Source organism: Bos javanicus, chromosome 20 (genome assembly GCF_032452875.1).
Source record: "Bos javanicus breed banteng chromosome 20, ARS-OSU_banteng_1.0, whole genome shotgun sequence".
Taxonomy (NCBI): Eukaryota; Metazoa; Chordata; class Mammalia; order Artiodactyla; family Bovidae; genus Bos; species Bos javanicus.
In genome coordinates, this window is record NC_083887.1 from 23104877 (window position 1) to 23125114 (window position 20238).

At 38.6% G+C, this 20238-nt stretch overlaps 1 protein-coding gene across 3 annotated transcripts in view; it reads left to right on the plus strand.

The window, feature by feature from the left end:
* IL6ST (interleukin 6 cytokine family signal transducer) overlaps positions 1–20238 on the plus strand; it is a 61357-nt gene that overhangs the window by 22216 nt on the left and 18903 nt on the right. For all 3 annotated transcript variants that reach the window (XM_061393497.1, XM_061393498.1, XM_061393495.1), the window contains 5 exons: positions 4868–5173; positions 6072–6192; positions 8777–8943; positions 9496–9650; positions 12918–13077. In XM_061393497.1, the coding sequence (XP_061249481.1) occupies positions 4868–5173; positions 6072–6192; positions 8777–8943; positions 9496–9650; positions 12918–13077 (909 nt within the window). The remainder of the gene's footprint in view (positions 1–4867; positions 5174–6071; positions 6193–8776; positions 8944–9495; positions 9651–12917; positions 13078–20238) is intronic.

Genomic DNA, 20238 nt, shown 5'->3' on the forward strand with positions numbered 1-20238 from the left:
GAGTCCGACTCTGTGCGACCCCATAGACGGCAGCCCACCAGGCTCCCCCGTCCCTGGGATTCTCCAAACAAGAATACTGGAGTGGGTTGCCATTTAAATCAGTCTAGTAACCCTGTAAAAGTAGGTTTCATTTGGCACAGGATGGTTTCAGTGAGCCTGTGCTTCATTTCGAAAACTGGAACATTTGCCTGTTTCTAGCATTTCTTATTCTGTGTGATAAAAAATTGTTAGTCTCTGGCTATATCTCATGTTCTTTAGTACTCTGAAGTATATTTCCTAGGTAAGGTTCCTTTTCATTATTAAAGAGAAAGTCAAACAGGAATGATTTTACCAAGGAACAAAGTGCGATTGGAGGAGTTTTAAGGACTTACTCATTGTCACAGGGTAACTTACTAGTCTGTCACAGGATGGACATTGACAGGAGCTTGTGCGCTAGGACTTGCCACAGCCATGCATCAGTAATGGAAGGCCACTCAAACAGGCTGCTGCATAAGCTTTGAAACAAACATTTTGACTCTGGGCCTTATGAGCTTAATGACAGATATGGAATAAGAAGTTAATTGTTTAGTTTTTAAAAGTACTTTTATCCTTTGTGCAGTCTAGCCTGGGACCAAGTTGAGAATTGGAAGAATCTGTCTGATATTTGAGATTTACTCCATAAAAGTATCTCAGCGTTCTTTATAAAATAAACGATTGAAGTAAATTCTCTCCAAGGTTTTTGTCAGTTTTTTGATTCTCTGGTTCTATACATCTTTTACCTTAACTGCTAGAACCAGTCACCTCTGAGAGACCTTTCCAGAGTCAGTGTGACTAGATTACTTGTCTCTGGATAGCAGTAGTAATGATGATTTGTTGTTGTTTAGTCACTAAGTCATATCCGACTCTTTTGCAATGCCAGGGACGGTAGCCCACCAGGCTCTTCTGTCCATGGGATTTCCTGGGCAAGAATACTAAACTGGGTTGCCATTTCCTTCTCCAGGGGATCCTCTCGACCCAGGGAGCAAAGCTGCATCTCCTGCACTGGCAGGTAGATTCTTCACCACTGAGACACCAGGGAAGCCAAGCAGTGGTGACAGGCTACCATTTATTGGAGGCCTTTTGAAGACCAGGCATTGTAGTAGATTCTTTCCATTAATAATATCTGATCTCAATAAACTTTCAAGATAGCCATTATTATCTTCATTTTCCAAGTGAATAAATTAAAGCTGTTAGAATTTCAAATTCCATTGATAAATGGGATTCACTCAAGAAAGCTGCCTTAAGTTTCTAGATAGTGAGAATAGAGAAAGAGGATAGAATCATGTCAAGTATTGAGCATTTTATCTTGATGGTAATAGGTAGGCACTAAATAATTTAAAATAGGTAAATGGCATAATCATTTTTGAACAGTAACTTTGGGAGCTGTATGTTTAAGATAAACTAGAAGGAGGTCAGATTGTGGTATAATACGATAGCCTGAGTGCCAGCAGCCAAAATAGGGTTGATGAGAAGAGGTTGCTATACGTACTAAGAATATAGAAACAAAAAGACCGAGGGAGTGTGGAAGGAGGCTAATTAGAGAGTAAGGACTGCAAGGTTATCTGGCCTAGGCGACCGGATGGGAGTAGTGTCTCAGCAGCAATAGGGAAGTGAGAAGAAGAAAAAATAAGTTTGGAAGGGACTGTGATACATAGTCTATGCCCAACCAGTAATACTGAAGAAGCTGAACAGTTCTATGAAGACCTACAAGACCTTCTAGAACTAACACCAAAAAAAGATGCCCTTTTCATTATAGGGGACTAGAATGCAAAAGGAGGAAGTCAAGAAACACCTGGAGTAACAGGCAAATTTGGCCTTGCAGTGCAGAATGAAGCAGGGCAAAGGCTAACAGAGTTTTGCCAAGAGTACACCCTGGTCATAGCAAACACCGTCTTCCAACAACACAAGAGAAGACTCTACACATGGACATCACCAGATGGTCAGTAGTGAAATCAGATTGATTATATTCTTTGCAGCCAAACATGGAGAAGCTCTATACAGTCAGCAAAAACAAGACTGGAAGCTGACTGTGGCTAAGATCATGCACACTCCTTATTGTCAAATTCAGACTTAAATTGAAGAAAGTATGGAACACCACTAGACCCTTCAGGTATGACCTAAATCAAATCCCTTAAGATTATACAGTGGAAGTGACAAATAGATTCAAGAGATTAGATCTGATAGAGTGCCTGATGAACTATGGATGGAGGTTCATGACACAGTACAGGAGGCATTGATCAAGACTATCCCCAAGAAAAAGAAATGCAAAAAGGCAAAATGGTTGTCTGAAGAGGCCTTACAAACAGGTATGAAAAGAAGAGAAGTGAAAGGCAAAGGAGGAAAGGAAAGATACACCCATTTGAATGCAGAGTTTCAAAGAATATCAAGGAGAGATAAGAAAGCCTTCCTCAGTGATCAATGCAAAGAAATAGAGGAAAACAATAGAATGAAAAAGACTAGAGATTTCCTCAAGAAAATTAGAGATACTAAGGGAATTTTCAGGCAAAGATGGGCACAATAAAGGACAGAAATGGTATGGACCTAACAGAAGCAGAAGATATTAAGAAGAGGTGGCAAGAATACACAGAAGAACTGTACAAAAAAGATCTTCATGACCCAGATAATCATGATGATGTGATCACTCACCTAGAGCCAGACATCCTGAAATGCAAAGTCAAGTGGGCCTTAGGAAGCATCACTACAAACAAAGCTAGTGGAGGTGACAGAATTCCAGTTGAGCTATTTCAAATCCTGAAAGATGATGCTGTTAAAGTGCTGCACTCTATATGCCAGCAAATTTGGAAAACTCAGCAGTGGCCACAGGACTGGAAAAGGTCAGTTTTCATTCCAATCCCAAAGAAAGGCAATGCCAAAGAATGCTCAAACTACTGCACAATTGCACTCATCTCACATGTTAGCAAAGTAATGCTCAAAATTCTCCAAGCCAGGCTTCACCAGTACGTGAACTGAGAACTTCCAAATGTTCAAGCTGGTTTTAGAAAAGGCAGAGGAACCAGAGATCAAATTGCCAACACCGCTGGATCATCGAAAAAGCAAGAGAGTTCCAGAAAAACATTTATTTCTGCTTTATTGACTATGTCAAAGCCTTTGACTGTGTGGATCACAACAAATTGTGAAAAATTCTTCAAGAGAAGGGTATACCAAACCACCTGACCTGCCTCCTGACCAATCTGTATGCAGGTCAAGAAGCAACAGTTAGAACTGGACATGGACGACAGACTGGTTACAGATCGGGAAAGGAGTACGTCAAGGCTGTATACTGTCACCCTGCTTAGGCTGGATGAAGCACAAGCTGGAATCAAGATTGCCAGGAGAAATACCAATAATCTCAGATACTGCAGAAAGTGAAGAGGAAACAAAGAGCCTCTTGATGAAAGTGAAAGAGGAGAGTGAAGAAGTTGGCTTAAAGCTCAACATTCAGAAAACTAAGATCATGGCATCCAGTCCCATCACTTCAGGGCAAATAGATGGGGAAACAGTGGAAACAGTGACAGACTTTCTTTTCGGGGGCTCCAAAATCACTACAATGGTGACTGCAGCCATGAAATTAAAAGATGCTTGCTCCTTGGAAGAAAAGCTATAACCAACCTAGACAGCTTATTGAGAAGCAGAGACGTTACTTTGCCAACAAAGATCCATCTAGTCAAAGCTGTGGTTTTTCCAGTAGTCATGTATGGATGTGAGAGTTGGACTATAAAGAAAGCTGAGTGCCAAAGAATTGATGCTTTTGAACTGTGCGTGTTGGAGAAGACTCTTGAGAGTCCCATGAACTGCAAGGAGATCCAACCAGTCCATCCAAAAGGAAATCAGGCCTCAATATTCATTGGAAGGAATGATGCTGAAGCTGAAACTCCAGTATTTTGGCCACCTGATGCCAAGAACTGACTCATTTGAAAAGACCCTGATGCTGGGAAAGATTGAAGATGAGAGGAGAAGGGGACAATAGAGGATGTGATGGTTGGGTGGCATCACCAACTCAATGGACATGAGTTTGAGTAAACTCCAGGAATTGGTGATAGACAGGGAAGCCTGGCATGGTGCAGTCCATGGGGTCACAAAGAGTTGGACATGACTGAGTGACTGAATTGAACTATGATACATATAATTTTAGACATGTTCATTTTAAAGTACTTATGAAATATCTTGTAAGCCACTGAAAACAGGAAATTAGAGTCAGAAAGAGGGGTTTATATGTCATCAACATGGAGTAGGTCATAGGAATTTATTTTTTTATATAATTTGGTTCTTTGTTTTTTAATATGAGATTATATCCCATTACTTATTGTTAAAACCAGTGTATTTGGTTGTATTATTTTACTCTTCCTGTCTTTATTTTGCTACACCCTTGCTCTTTACTTTTTGTCTGATTTTGATGTATGAACAACATATACTGTCTTTGCATGTCCCCATCTGCACCCTCAAAGGCATTCAGGACTGGCGAGAAGCAGAGACCATCGCCTGTCTTCTGGTGGGTCTATTTAGACACGGAGTGTGAGTTGAGAAACAGAATTGGTGGCAGAGCAAATATGAATCACCCTGCAGGCAAACTATTTCCTAAGGCAAGGTAGAATGTTATAAAAAGGGCTGAAATTTGCATAGGTCTTTTTTATTTTGGTAAAATCCAGTTCCATTTGCCATGTAATTGATATAATTCTTTTCAAATTTAGACATTAAATTCTGGTGATACTAACTTTCACTGTGTTTCTTCTTTTTCTGTGTCTTTAGAGATATTTTAATGATGATTGAGGAACTGTACTGATATAGAATGTCATTTTGTACCAGAAAAATTCAGTCTGTTCTTACATTTTCTGTTATTATTCCTTTCCAGGTGAACTTATAGTTCCATGTGCTCATATCCACCCTGAATCTTCAGTTGTACAACTTGGTTCGAATTTCACGGCAGTTTGTGTGCTAAAGGAAAAATGTATGGATGATTATCATGTGACTGCTAATGACATTTTCTGGAAAACAGGCCGTGTACCTGTTCCTTATGAACAATATAGTGTCATAAACAGAACAGCATCTAGTGTCACATTTCCAAATATAACTTTAATAAATGCTCTGCTCACTTGCAACATTCGTATGTTTGGACAGATTAATCGGAGTGTTTATGGAATCAGAATCATTTCAGGCTGTAAGTTTTGTTTTACTTTATTTCAGACTTTGTCATGACTGTTGAATTATATCTTTAATGTCCATTGTCTTTTGGTCTTTTTGAAATGCAGTAACTGTCAGCTCAGTGAGTTTTGAACTGTTTTTTCTTTTTAATGTTTAAAAAAAAATAAGCTTAGAAGTAGAACTGCATTTGCATTACAAATATATAAAAGCCTAAGGAGTAACACAAGTTTAATATTTTTCCTGAAAGTCAAGCATCTGTCAGCTTTCCAGAAAAATACTTTGACAAGATATACCCACCAAAAATGTTGAGTTGAAATCTGTGACTGAGCTCATAGTAACTTTCAATATCCCTTAGTTGTGGAGAAAATACAGTGTAAAGCAATTATCTGAAGAAAGTGAATCAATACTGGAGAATGCTTTTATGTTGAAGTAGACAAATAAATTTACTATGATCCAAGAATGGATTGCCAAATTTGTGGATCGTCTAACACTATAATTTTAGCATTTGCTTTCTCTCCAGCAGAGTTTGGGAAGGGAGAGATATAAATGAGTCATTTTTGCTTCTATTTACTTGCCTCTTACTAACATTTAAGTATTAGTTTCTAAAATACACTTGAGAAGTCAGTTGATAATGCTTTCCAGCTATAAATGAAAGTTGACTTTGTGTAGAAAGTTAACTTGAAACATACCTATTAATGACAAGTATGATAGAAAATGTATGTTACTATCTAAAATGTTTGAATTTACTTAAAAAAGAAATTAGTTTTTTAGTCACCAGTTTTTCATTATGTCTTTTCTTGGTTTTGTTTTTTTCTGTCTGATTTTGGTTATCTTAAATGTCTAGAGGAGTATATAAATTGCATGCTTTTTGTGAATATGAAGCTTTTTGAAAATTGCTAATTTTTCCCTTTTAGTGCCTCCTGAAAAACCTAAAAATTTGAGTTGCATTGTGAATGAAGGAAAGAAAATGATGTGTCAGTGGGATCCTGGAAGGGAAACATACCTGGAAACAAACTACACTTTAAAATCTGAGTGGCAAGTTATTTTAAATTTGTTGTACATTGAATTTATTAAGTTTGCCTTTGTGGTAGAATTTTTATCTTGTGAGGTAGTATTATTAAATGCAAAGTTTTAAATGTTTTACTTAACTTTTTATTTTAGAACACCTGAAATATGAAAGTTGAAAGAATAGTGTAAGAAATCCTCACGCTCATCACCGAGCTTCAGTAGTTATCAGCCCATTACCAGTCTTACTTTATATATACCCCACACTTAGATGGTTTTAAAGAAATAAACATCATCTCATCCATAAATATTTTAGTACTTTTATGGAAAAGATAAGGACACTTAAAAAAAATCCAAATATAATTGAAAATACTCTCATATTGTTACATTTTTAATTAGTGTTCAAATTTTCCCAGTTGTCTCATGAATGTATGTATATATTTTTATACTTGTCAAATCAAGATTTAAGTAATCACCACATATTGCCAATTCATACATCTTGTCTGTCTTAACCATAGGTTCTACCTTCTTTCTTTGCAGTTCAGTTGTTAAAATAATGGTTTACATTATTTAACACATTCTTCTGTCCCTTTATTTACTAAAACTTTCCATTAGATCTAGACATTTAATCAGTTTTTTCCCCCCCAAAAATAATTCATAGTAGTTATATATATTTTCATTAGGAACTACCATATAATGTTTGTTTTTGTTTTTCTTATATCAAAATTTGAGCAATGGTTTCAGGTATTACAGAATTTCCCTTTAGTTTTTTTTCTTCAAATATAAAGAAAAGTTGAAAGAATTTTACAGTGAACATTTATACATACTCATTACCTAGATTCTACAGTTAACATTTTACTGTGCTTGTCTCCATCTACCAACCCATCTTGTTTTAATGAATTTCAGAGTGAGTTAGACATCCATATACTTCCACCCTTAATCACTTGAGCATTTACATCATTAATTAGATTAATTAATCCCTACACGACTGAGCGACTTCCCTTTCACTTTTCACTTTCACGCATTGGAGAAGGAAATGGCACCCCACTCCAGTGTTCTTGCCTGGAGAATCCCAGGGACCGGGGGAGCCTGGTGGGCTGCCGTCTATGGGGTCGCACAGAGTCGGACATGACTGAAGCGACTTAGCAGTAGCAGCAGCAGCATCTTCCAAATTCCAAAGGTAGATGTAAGGGATTTTTCTCCTCATTATGAATTCATATTTAAACATTTGATGTCTTGTTATTTATTGGCTGCGCCAGGTCTTAATTGCAGCATGCAGGATCTTTGATCTTCTTTGCATCATTCAGGTTCTTTAGTTGCAACATGTGAACTCTTAGTTGCGGCATGTGGGATTTAGTTCCCAGATCAGGGGTGGAACCCTGACCACCTGCATTGGGAGCGCAGAGTCTTAGCTACTGGACCATTGGGAATTCCTGATTTGATGTGTTTTAATCCATTACAGTCATTCTTCTTAATACTTAAATTGTCCCATCTTTGGTTAGTGGGAACTTTTCAGATTGGCTTATCCTTTTAACACAACTTCATGAGTTCTTTGATACCTTCCTGATTTCTGAAGTGACAAGGTGTTCCAGGTTCATCTTAATATGTTTTCTGTTCCAGACCTAGAATCAACCAATTCCCAAGTAGTCATGGTTCCACTTAGTGTGGAATACAATTAATTACTGGGTTGTTGTTTCTAGGCTTTTTTTAGTGGAAAGAACCAAAAATGTTTTTAAGATAAAATACATCATGAACTCGTACTGGTATTTCCAATTTAAAATCCAGACTATAGGTTTTTAGTTAATTCATCTATCTAACATCTATATCTCCTTTCTTCGAGCTGTTTCATTTTGCTTGTGGTTTTTAAGAATTTTCTTCATTGTATAAAGTAATAAATTAATCCACACAGATTTCTAAGACAAAGTATGTTTATAGAAGTCTCCGTACCCTGTTCCTTTTCCTTATTTCCCCACTCCTTCCAAAGGTTACCTGTTTTGGTTTGGTTTTGATTTAATATATATATGCATACATATGCATATATATTCTTAATTGATGCATGATTTAAACGTATGTGAGTAAATTTAGTCATATCACTTGAAACTTTCTATGGTAATAGAAAATTAGAAAGTGGTTGAGTGGTTGGAAAGGGGCTGAGGGAATTTTCTGGAAGGATAGAAATTCTATCCCTGCTCTATCACCTCCTAGCATATTGTGTTTTGAAAAAGCATACTGTGCTTAAAGAAAAACATTGCTGATACTGTAAAGATTCTGTTCAAGGAAAGGAAAAAAACTGGACTAATATCACTAATAAGTTTTGAAGAAGGGTCATTGGGTTAGAGCATAAGATTCTAAATATGATATTCTTGGAGTAAAATTTTGAAAATAATCTTGTGTTTTATGATATAGATCAAACTCAGTTTTAAAGAAAAACAGGTGAATTTTTAACAGATTTTGTTTCTAGTGTTCAATAGTTTGTTTTAAATGTATTGAAATTAACTTATTTATTCTAAGCTATGATAATCTGGGTCTCATCAAACTCTTTTCAAGTAACCTTTTTCACTCTAATTTATTCAAATCCATTTTTAATGACTGATTTTACCATTTTTGTATTTAGGGCAACAGAGAAGTTTGATGATTGTAAAGCAAAACGTGACACCCCCACCTCATGCACTGTTGATTATCCTCCTGTGTATTTTGTCAACATTGAAGTCTGGGTAGAAGCAGAGAACGCCCTTGGGAAGGTTACCTCAGATCATATCAATTTTGATCCTGTAGATAAAGGTATTTATAAACCTAAATTTGAGAATTTATTAGAATATACAGTGTCTTATAAATTAGTTTTGAGTTCAATATATAAATAATAAGCTTTTGTTTTCTTAGTGACTTCTACAAACTAACTTTATCAACATTAAAAATACTTTGGGAAAAGAAAAATATCCATAATCCAACCACACTGACAGCTGTTTTTATTTTTAATATTATCTCTGATATCTATTCAGATATCAAACATCTTACAGCATTATAGTCATAGTGTATATGCTTCATTTTTATACTTTTTATAAATTCCATATGTCATCACTATTTAACTTAATGTCTGAACCTGAAAATATTAACAAATGTAATAAATTGACAAGGAAAAGAACTAGAATTTCTTTAGGAACCTTTTCCTTCCATTATAGTAGTATGGTATAGCATTTTTTTAGACAAATTTGTTCATTTGGTGAGAATAAATGCATAGCATATTATGAAATAAAATATAAAGAGCATATTGGACTTTGTAAGAAGTTGTAAAAGTAAACCATGGTAAACATTAGGATCTTTTTTATTTTTCAGTGAAGCTCAATCCACCACATATTTTATCAGTCAACAGTTCAAAGGAACTGTCTAGTATTTTAAAATTGACATGGACTGATTCACGTTTTAAGAGTTTTATAACACTGAAATATGACATTCAATATAGGACCAAAGATGCCTCAACTTGGAACCAGGTAAATTGAAAGTTACTGTTTATTCAAGTAGTCTTTTCTTTAACCCACTAACCTAAAAGTCTCAGTCATTTTCTGAATGTCTTAAATTTCTGGTTATGTGAAGTAGTTTGCTTGACACTTCTAGAGCTGTATTTCAAGCAAGGACCAATAGGAAGACATCCAGACAGAGAATACAATTTTGCTCAGCACAGTAGATTTTAAGTGAAGTATGGAAGTGATGCAGAATGAGAGGGAATAGCATTTCTAGTGAGAGGTGAAAGGGCCACAGATAAGAGGAAGCAGATTAGGTAGAGGAGTAAGAATGAAGAGATTATATGGGTAAGGTAGAGCAGGCATTAACAAACTACATCTGCAGGCCAAATTCAGCCTGTCATCTGTTTTTGTAAATAAAGTTTTATTGGAACACAGCCACAAACATTTGTTTACATATTCTTTCTGATGATTTTTGTGCTACATAGAAAGAGTTGAATAACTGCAACAGAGACCATCTGGCCCACAGCCTAAAGTATTTACAGTCTAGCCCTTTATAAGTTTGCCAACCCATGAAATAGAGGGATTGTAAGATTGAAAAATAAAAGGACTGTATACCCAAAATTACAACAAACTGTGGAAAATTCTTAAAAGAAATGGGAATACCTTACCTGCCTCCTGAGAAGCCTATATGTAGGTCAAGAAGCAGCAGTTAGAACTGGACATGGAATAATGGACTGGTTCAAAATTGGGAAAGGACTACGTCAAGACTATATATTGTCACCCTGCTTATTTAACTTACATGCAGAGTACATCGTTTGAGCTTCCCTGGTGGCTCAGATGGTAAAGAATCTGCTTGCAGTATGGCAGACTCAGGTTCAGTCCCTGGGTTGGGAAGATCCCTTGGAGAAGGGAATGGCAACCCACTCCATTATTCTTGCCTGGAGAATTCCATAGACAGAAGAGCCTGATAGGCTACAGTCCGTGGGGTCGCAAAGCTGGACACGACTGGGCAACTACCACTTTACTTTTAACTTTCTTTCACATCATGTGAAATGCTGGACTGGATGTGTCACCAACTGAAATCAAGACTGCTGGGAGAAATAACAACCACCTCAGATATGCAGATAGAGGAACTTAAGAACCTGTTGATGAAGGTGAAAAAGAAGAGTGAACAAGCTGGCTTAAAACTCAGCATTCATAAACCTAAGATCATGGCATCTGGTCATGTCACTTCATGGCAAATAGACAGGGAAAAAATGGAAACAGTAGCAGATTTTATTTTCTTAGGCTCCAAAATCACTGTGGATGGTGACTGCAGCCATGAAATTAGAAGACACTTGCTCTTTGGAAGAAAAGCTATCACAAACCTAGACAGTATATTAAAAAGCAGACATCATTTTGCTAACAAAGGTCCATCTAGTCAAAGCTATAGTTTTTCCACTAGTCACATACAGATGTAAGAGTTGGACCATAAAAGAAGGCTGAGCACCAAAGTATTGATCCTTTCAAACTGTGGTGCTGGAGAAGACTCTTGAGAGTCCCTTGAACTGCAAGGAGATCAAACCAGTCAATCCTAAAGGAAATCAACCCTGAATATTCATTGGAAGGACTGATGCTGAAGCTGAAGCTCCAGTATTTTGGCCACCTTGATGTGAAGAGCCAACTCAACTGGAAAAGACCCTGATGCTAGGAAAGATTGAAAGCAGGAAGAGAAGGCGGTAACAGAGGATGAGATGATTGGATGGCATCATTGACTTAGTGGACATGAATTTGAGCAAACTTCAGGAGATAGTGAAGGACAGGGAAGCCTGGTATACTATAGCCCATGGGGTTGCAAAGAGTCGGATCCGACTTAGTGACTGAATACCACCACCACCACCCATCTTATAACAGATGATGTTATAAGCAGAAGAAATACTAGGAGCTTTTAATTTAAAAGGTTATCATCATAGCATTGAGATCTGCATACTACTCTCTGTTGTAACTCCATTTATCATTAACAGTATGCCTTTGCTTTGTTTCTCTGGTTGCAATAATGAGCTCCGAAGGGAATTGAGCTCCGAAGGGAATTGAGCCCGTGACCTTCCTGCTTCTGTCCTCCATTCCACATGGACTCAGAATACAATCAGAAAAAGCAACAAACTAAAGTGGATTAGCTTCATGTTGTACATGAGGATTGTACAGAGAAGATATATACCAGAAGTTCTTCAAAATTTTTTCAATATCATAGAATCTTAATTCACTTGTATAAAAAAGACTGACACATTTTGTATTCAATATTGAAATCTCAGAGTGGTAGAAGGAACCTGTTGTTTATGTTTGAAGTGAAGTGAAGTTGCTCAGTTGTGTCCTACTCTTTGCGATCCCATGGACTGGGGCCTGCCAGGATCCTCTGTCCATGAAATTCTCCAGGCAAGAATACTGAAGTAGGTTGCCATTTCCTTCTCCAGGGGATCCTCCTGACCTAGGGATCGAACCTCGGTCTCCTGTATTGTAGGCAGACGCTTTACTGCCTGAGCCACCAGGGAAATCACTAAATCTGTGTTTAGTCTACTCTTTTTTTCTGAAAATCAAGTTTATCTACAAAGATAGCTTTTGTTTTTCATAATTGGGCTGAATATCTTCCTTTTGCCCATCTAGATTTGTATTCTACCTTTCTTCACCTACTGTTTGTCTTGGGATGCAGACCTGTATGGATTTTATTTGTTGGTTGTGGAGGGGTCTTGGCAAGAGGGAGGAGAGAGAGAAGTGAGATCATATTTTTTGCGCTGCTTCCTCCCTAAAGCTTTCCTGTCTCAACCTAAAGTCACTATTTCTCTCAAGTTAACCCTTTGTGACCCTGTTCTTCCAGGTTCTGGTACCACCCCTCTTCCCTTTGATTCTAAAGGTGGTAACACCACTAAGCCCCAGAGTACTGCCTGTACTATCTAATAAGGTTTCCTACACTCTGCTCATATTTCCTTTATTAAACCCTCCTTGAATTAAATTTTAATTGGAATTTCTCTTTTTCCTGTTAAGACCATGAGTGTTATAGGAGCATAGAAGAAAGAAATAAAAAAAGGATGAGAAGATTAATAATACTTGTTTCCATATTTCCCAGACCTATTAAGTTTTACTAATTTTGACTGCTTTTTTCACTTGAATTTATTTCTCTGCAGAGCTTGAGTCAAATTAGTCTTTTTTCATTAGTTATTAGGCTTGTTTCATATATTAGCTTCTAAATATTAGGCAACTTAGAAGATCTGTAGTAAATACCTCTGGATTTTTTTGTTGGTCAATTTGCTTTGTTTTCAGGTTCCTCCTGAAGATACATCATCTACCCGATCTTCATTCACTGTTCAGGACCTTAAACCTTTTACAGAATATGTGTTTAGGATTCGTTGTATGAAGGAAGATGGTAAAGGATATTGGAGTGACTGGAGTGAAGAAGCAAGTGGTATCACATATGAAGATAGTAAGTAAATAAATATATAAAGAAAAAAATTTTTGAATTTTGACTATAAATTTTATCTACTTTTAATAATATAGACTTCATTACATCTTTTGTGATCATTTTATTCAAACTGATATTTTATACTTTTTAAAGGACCTCAAGATATAAAATTTAATATACATTATTGATAGTACAAATCTATTTAATATAATTAAAGGAAATTGTGGAATGGTATCTTAGCTACAATGAGAAAACCATTAATAGTTGGTAAATCCAGAACATTTTATTAAAGGAGAGTAGTCTCGAAATATCTCTAACTAGAGGATCATATCCTGAGTCTTTAAAATCATATTACCTACCAAAATGTGCGTTAGACCTTCACTATCAAAAAGATAGCTGTACTGTAGTTTTTATTCATTTTTTTATCAGTACTTAATAAGCCCCTGAAAAAGTATCATTGCATTTTAATCAGTTGGTTTATTTTCATTTTCCCTTTGTTTTTCATGATAATACAAGGCATATAGGTAGAATCCAAAAGGCATAAAAGGATATACAATATGAAGTAAGATTCCTTCCCCAAAGCATCTGATGTTACTAATTTCATCTATAACCATCAAGAAATAATCCTATGGAGGGGGGAAGACAAGATGGCAGAGGAGTAGTGGACACCTCCACAAATGTTTCAGGAATACATCTTCAGATTCAGAAGATCTTTTAGAACACCAGCTGAGAGCAGGCAGGAGTCCCTGATCCCTGGAAACGAATGTATAGATCCACACAAAACTTGGCAAGACCAAAGAAGGAAGTGAGAGAGAGGAGAGTAAGCAGGCTGGACCTGTACTTGGAGGGTGAGGGAACTGAAGCAGGGGTCAGATCACCACATTTGGGGCATTGTTTGGGATGCAGGGAAGCATTTGAGGCTGTTAGAGAGTGCAGCAGTTGATCTGTGACAGTCTGAATGGAGTGAGAACCACACAGACGATCCTTGCCACATCCATATGTATCCCAGACAGGAGTGCAAGTCCTCTGGAATGCGTGGTGGCTGGGAGCTGAAATGTAGGGATTGGGGAGCAATCCCAGGGTGAGGTCTGCTGTTGATTGCAGATGGCCCCTGGGGATGTGAGGGAGGAGATTGCAGAGGGGATTGCCTTTGGAGGAAAGTCAGGTAGTCATGGAGGTAAGGTGACACTGCTGAGTCACATGCAGGGGATGGAGCCATCACTGTAGTGTCTCTGTCTCCACATGTCAGCTGAACAACAGAGAAAGAACCCAGAGAGGGTGGCCCTTTGAGTGCCTGACACACTAAGCAACAGAGAAGCACCCCAGCCAGCTTCCCTGGTGGCTCAGACAGTAAAGTATCTGCCTGTTATGCTGGAGACCCGGGTTCAATTCCTGGGTTGGGAAGATTGCCTGAAGAAGGGAATGACAAGCCCCTCCAGTATGCTTGCCTGGAGAATTCCATGGATAGAGGAACACAGTGGGCTACTGTCCATGGATTGCAGAGTCAGACATGATTGAGCGACTAACACTTTCACACTTCATCACCACCCTGGGGGGACCTCTGAGTGCCTTCTTTGCCAAGAAACAAGGAAAGGACCAGCCAGGGAGGCCCTTTGAGGCTACAGGCCGTGAGAGGTTAGAAAAAAACTCGTAATAGTGCCACAGCTCCTGCACCTGAGGCACCTGGCATCTCTGCGCACTTTGTGCCTCCAGGGTGAGAGGGTAACACGCAGGAAGGCTGGGGGTCTCCAGACGGAGGAAATAGGCTGCATGAGTCAGACATTTTTCCTCTCAAGTGGCAGGAGGAAACAAACTACAAGTGACAGGATTTTTTTTTCCTTCTCTATACAAAATTATACATTTTGTGTATGTATATATATATATATATATATATATATGGCTTCCCTCACAGCTTAGTTGGTAGAGAATCTACCTGCAATGCAGGAGACTTGGGTTCGATTCCTGGGTTGGGAAGATCACCTGGAGAAGGAAATGGCAACGCACTCCAGTATTGCCCGGAGAAGCCCATGGACAAAGGAGCCTGGCAGGTAGTCAATGGGTTGCAAGAGTCGGAAATGACTGAGCGACTAAGCACGCATGCGCGCGCGTGCACGCGCGCACGCACACACACACGCGCGCCCCCCCCCCCCCGATAATGGCTCAACAAACCGGTATGTTTTACTCATACAATTGTTCTCCTAATCTATGTTAATGAGACTATGTATTTGTTTGGAAACCTGCGTTTCTTCAAGACTCGTGTCAATCATTTTAAGGCCCAGGATGACTTACCTTGTGCCAGTGTTATCTCAGAATGAATGTTGTGGGTGAGGGGTCTGGTGCCATTCTCTCAAGTTTTGAGACATTTCCTTTCTCTAATTAGTAGCCTGCTAGTAGGTATATATATAGAACTTCCTGCTAAAGACCAGCAAGGGAGCACTGTTTCTGCCCCCTTCTGATGTCTATGTCAGAAGTCTTCTGTCTCTTTTATACTTTAATAAAACTTTATTATACAAAAGCTCTGAGTGATCAAGCCTCATTACTGGCCCTGGATTGAATTCCTCTCCTCTGGAGGCCAAGAATCCTTGCGTCTTTCATGGCTCAGCAACAACCTTTCAAGGGTCCTCACAATCCAAGCAACTGTGCTACCTGCACACTTGATCCCTACTGGGGCAGAGCTGCCAGAGGCTTGAAAAAACCCTAACATACCTCCTGTGTCCATGGCCACAGGCTCCCCTGTGCTGCCAAGGTCCCCATAATCCAAGTAGCCTCACCACCTCCATGCTTTATCCTCTCTGGGGCAGAGTGGCCAGAGGCTAGAAAAACCCTAAGAGCACTATATCTCCTGTACCTGTGACTACCAGCTCCCCTACGTTCCTGGCACTGCCAGGGTCCCCATAATCGAAGCACCTCTACACCCGGTCCTCACTGAGGCAGACCCAAGTCCTCCAAGGCAGCCTCAGGAGCAGACTCCTGTGGACGACTCATATTCAGAGGAAGGGATAAAACCACAGTTGAACTGTGGGGGCAGTGTGGCTAAGGAAGAGGATTGAAAACCTTTCACCTTTCCACCAGCTGTACAAGCTGCAGATTAAACCTACACAGTCAAGTAGGCAGACTCTGTGTGTACGGAATATATAAAAGGAGAATGAGAACTCCCACAAAAGAAAATGCCTCACTCTGGCAGCTGTGGAGGACATTGGAGGCAAGAACATTCAGGAATAGGGCCAGATTATAGAGTCTGAGCTGTCCCCACAGCAGGTCCAGAGACCAGCCGGATATTGGAGGGCATCCTAGGGAGGCAGAGGTGATTCATAGTGAGGGAAAGGATGCTGACAGTTGAGATCAGAGAAAAACATTTATTATTATTCTGATTCATTCTGTAGTTGGTTCTGGATTTTTTTTTCCCCTATTGCTGTGGTGGTCCATTTTATTAACTCTAAGCTTTGGAGAACTTTTTTTTTAATCACACTTTATATTTCCTTTATATACTTCTACGTCTGTGTTGTCTTTTTGCAGTTTTATGGGTTTTTTTCTTTAAAAATTGTTTTGCTTGTTTATTTTTCTTGTTGTTCTTTTCCTGGTATATTCTTTAATATATATAAACCTTTTTAAAAACATACTTCTATTTAACTTTGCTTTTCTATCTTTTGCCTTCCTTTTCTTTCACCCTGTTCATTAGTCTGTTTTGGTTTTCTTTTTTTGCTTTATTCCCCAGTTGGCAGTCTGCTTCGTCTTGTTTTCTGATTTGTGTTTTGTTTTTAATTGGTCGATACCATTTTTGCTTTCCTTTGTTCACCACCAGGTCACTCTCTTATATTTTCTTTTCTTTGGACTGTTCTGCGTGTGCGTGTGTGCACGCACCTTTGTCTTTGACATTTGTCTGATTTTGTATTTACTGTTTGGGATTCATTTTTTGTTTCTTGTTTTGTTTTCTGTTTTGTGTGTGTGTTGTGAAAGTGAAAGTCACTCAGTCATGTCCGACTCTGTGTGACCCCATGAAACTGTAGCCTGCCAGAGTCTTGTGTCCATAGGATTCTCCAGGAAAGAATACTGGAGTGGGTTGCCATGCTCTTCTCCAGGGGATCTTCCTGACCCAGGGATAGAACCTGGGTCTCCTACATTGAAGGCAAATTCTTTACCATCTGAGCCACCTGGGAAGCCCTGTGTTTGTTTCAGTCCTCTTTAATGCCATAATAAATGGCTTATGGAGTCTTGATTCCCTGGCCAGATAATCAGGCCCTGAGCCTTTGGAGTGAGAGGGTTGCATCCAGGACCCTAGACTGCCAAAGAACTCCTGACCCCACGAAGTATTAATCCGTGAGAATTCCCATGAAGACTTCCACCTGTATCCAGGACCCAGCAGCACCCAGTACAGGATTCTTCACCCAAAGAACAAGCAAAACAAAAACAAACCCAGTCATCAGCAGACCAGCTTCCCACAGATACCCGAGAATACCACCTTACACAGCCCTGCCCATCAGAGGAAAAAAAATTCACCTCCTCTCCTCAGAAGGCAGGCACAAGTCCTTCCCAACATAAAGCATACCACTGGAACAACCTCACCCACAAAGGGCAGAAACCAAAAGGAAGAAGGAATACAACCCTAAAGGCTGGGAAAAGGAGACTCAAACACAGTTGTCATGACGGTATGGTACTGGCACAAAAACAGAAATACAGACTGATGAAAGAAGATAAAAAGCCTAGAGATAAACACACGCACCTATGGGCACCTTATCTTTGACAAAGGAGGCAAAGATGTACAATGGAGAAAAGATAGTCTCTTCAATAAGTGGTGCTGGGAAAACTAGACAACTACCTGAAAAAGAATGAAATTGGAACACTTCCTAACACCATACAGAAAAATAAACTCAGAATGAATTAAAGACCTAAATGTAAGACCAGAAACTATGAAACTCTTAGAGGAAAACATAGGCAAAACACTCTTTTAACATAAATCAAAGCAAGATCCTCTATGACCTACTTCCTTAAATAATGGAAATAAAAACAAGTGGGACCTAATTAAAAGTTTTTGTACAGCAAAAGAAACTAAAAACACGGCGAAAAGGCAGCCCTCAGAATGGGGGAAAATAATAGCAAATGAAACAACTGACAAAGGATTAATCTCAAAAATAACCAAGCAGCTCATGCAACTCAATACCAGGAAAACAACCCAATCAGAAAGTGGGCAGAAGACCTAAGCAGACATTTCACCAAAGACGTACAGATGGCTGATAAATACATGCAAAGATGCTTAACATCACTCATTATTAGAGGAATGCAAGTCAAAATTTAAAATTACAATGAGAAGTCACCTCATACCAGTCAGAATCGCCATCATCAAAAAAATCTACAAACAGTAAATGCTGGAGAGGGTGTGGAGAAAAGGGAACCCTCTTGCACTGTTGATGGGAATGCAAATTGATACAGCCCACTGTGGAGGACAATATGGGGATTCCTTTAAAAACTAGGAATAAAACTACCGTATGACCCAACAATCCCATTACTGGCATATACCCTGAGAAGACTATTATTGAAAAAGACACACGTACCCCAGTGTTCATTGCAGCATGATTTACAGTAGCAAGGACATGGAAGCAACCTAGATGTCCATCGATGAATGGATAAAGAAGCTGTGGTACATGTATGCAATGGAATATTACTCGGCCATAAAAAGGAACACATTTGAGTCCGTTCTAATGAGGTGAATGAACCTAGAGCCTATTATACAGAATGAAATAAGTCAGAAAGAGAAAAATGTTGTATATTAACACATACATATGGAATCTAGAAAGATGGTACTGATGAATCTATCTGCAGGGCAGCAATGGAGATGCAGACATAAGAGAACAGACTTGTGGCCACCAGGGAGAAGGAGAGGGCTGGACGAATGGAGAGAGTAGCATGGAAATATATATGCTACCATGTAGAAAACAGATCACCAGTGGGGATTGGCTGAATGACTTAGGGAGTTTAAACCAGTGCTCTGTGACAATCCAGAGGAGTGGGATGGGGTGGGAGGTGGGAGCAAGGTACCAGAGGGAAAGGACGTGTGTACTTATGGCTGATTTATACAGATTGATACATGGCAGAAACCAACACAATATTATAAAGCAGTTAGCCTTTAATTGAAATAATCCTATGGAATACAGATTTTTTTCTAAACATTTTCTTGTCACGGTCACCCTCTTGAGGTGTCAGTGGCAGCGGCTATGACTTTGAAACCTTCCCTATCTCCTAAATCCCTTCACTTCCACAGAGCTCTGCCAAAGGTTTCATGAAAGTTATGTGAATTGAGAATGTCAAAGGCAGAAAATTAAAGTACCATTCTCCACCACAAATTTTCTCTTATTCTGGAAAATGCCAAGAAAGAAAGTAATCTACTCTTGCTGGTTTGGGAGTCAGATACCTTTGTCTTGGCTAGGTATTTTGAAACTGGTATTCTTGAAGAGTTTAAAAGTACATTGATCAGTTTGGGGGAGTTCCTAAACTACTTTAAGATGTAGACAAAATATTGGGGTTCCTACTTGTGTGCATTTTCTGAAGAGATGGCACATAACCTTTGTCAAATCAAAAGAGATTTCCTGGTGTCCAAAAAGCTATGAACAATTGGATTATGCATTTCTTCAAATTAGTGAAAGAAGCAAGAGTTTTTTTTTAACATCTGATATTAAAAAACATCACAGTTTTTTGACCATTTCTAGCCTCTAAAATTTCCTGTATAGCTTTGTGTTCTTTATTCTTCCGGGATACTGCACTGTACTCATGTATGTATCTGTTCAAAGCCCCTGTACCAGCAGGTTTTCCCCCAGCCTTCCTGGTGTGCCTTTCCTCTTTGTTTTGTCCAACTGTAGTTAACTTCTTCATGGTCAGCACAACACTGCTTATATTTTACTCAGATTGTTTTTTATTCTATTTAATGCCATATTTTGCAATTATAAAATTTTTGAATTTTTAAAACCTAATTAGCAATCAGATTTGATGTTTTGTAAAGTGCTTTTTCACATGGTTGGTGATTATTACAACAATTCTGTGAATTTATTTATATTATATTCCATTACATTGACTCCCACTATAAGGTAATAAACTTAATACTATGCTTACTCCATTTATTTTGTCTTATATCCTTAAATATATTCATTTAGGGATCGTACACATGTATTTAAATATATTTCAGTTTGACTT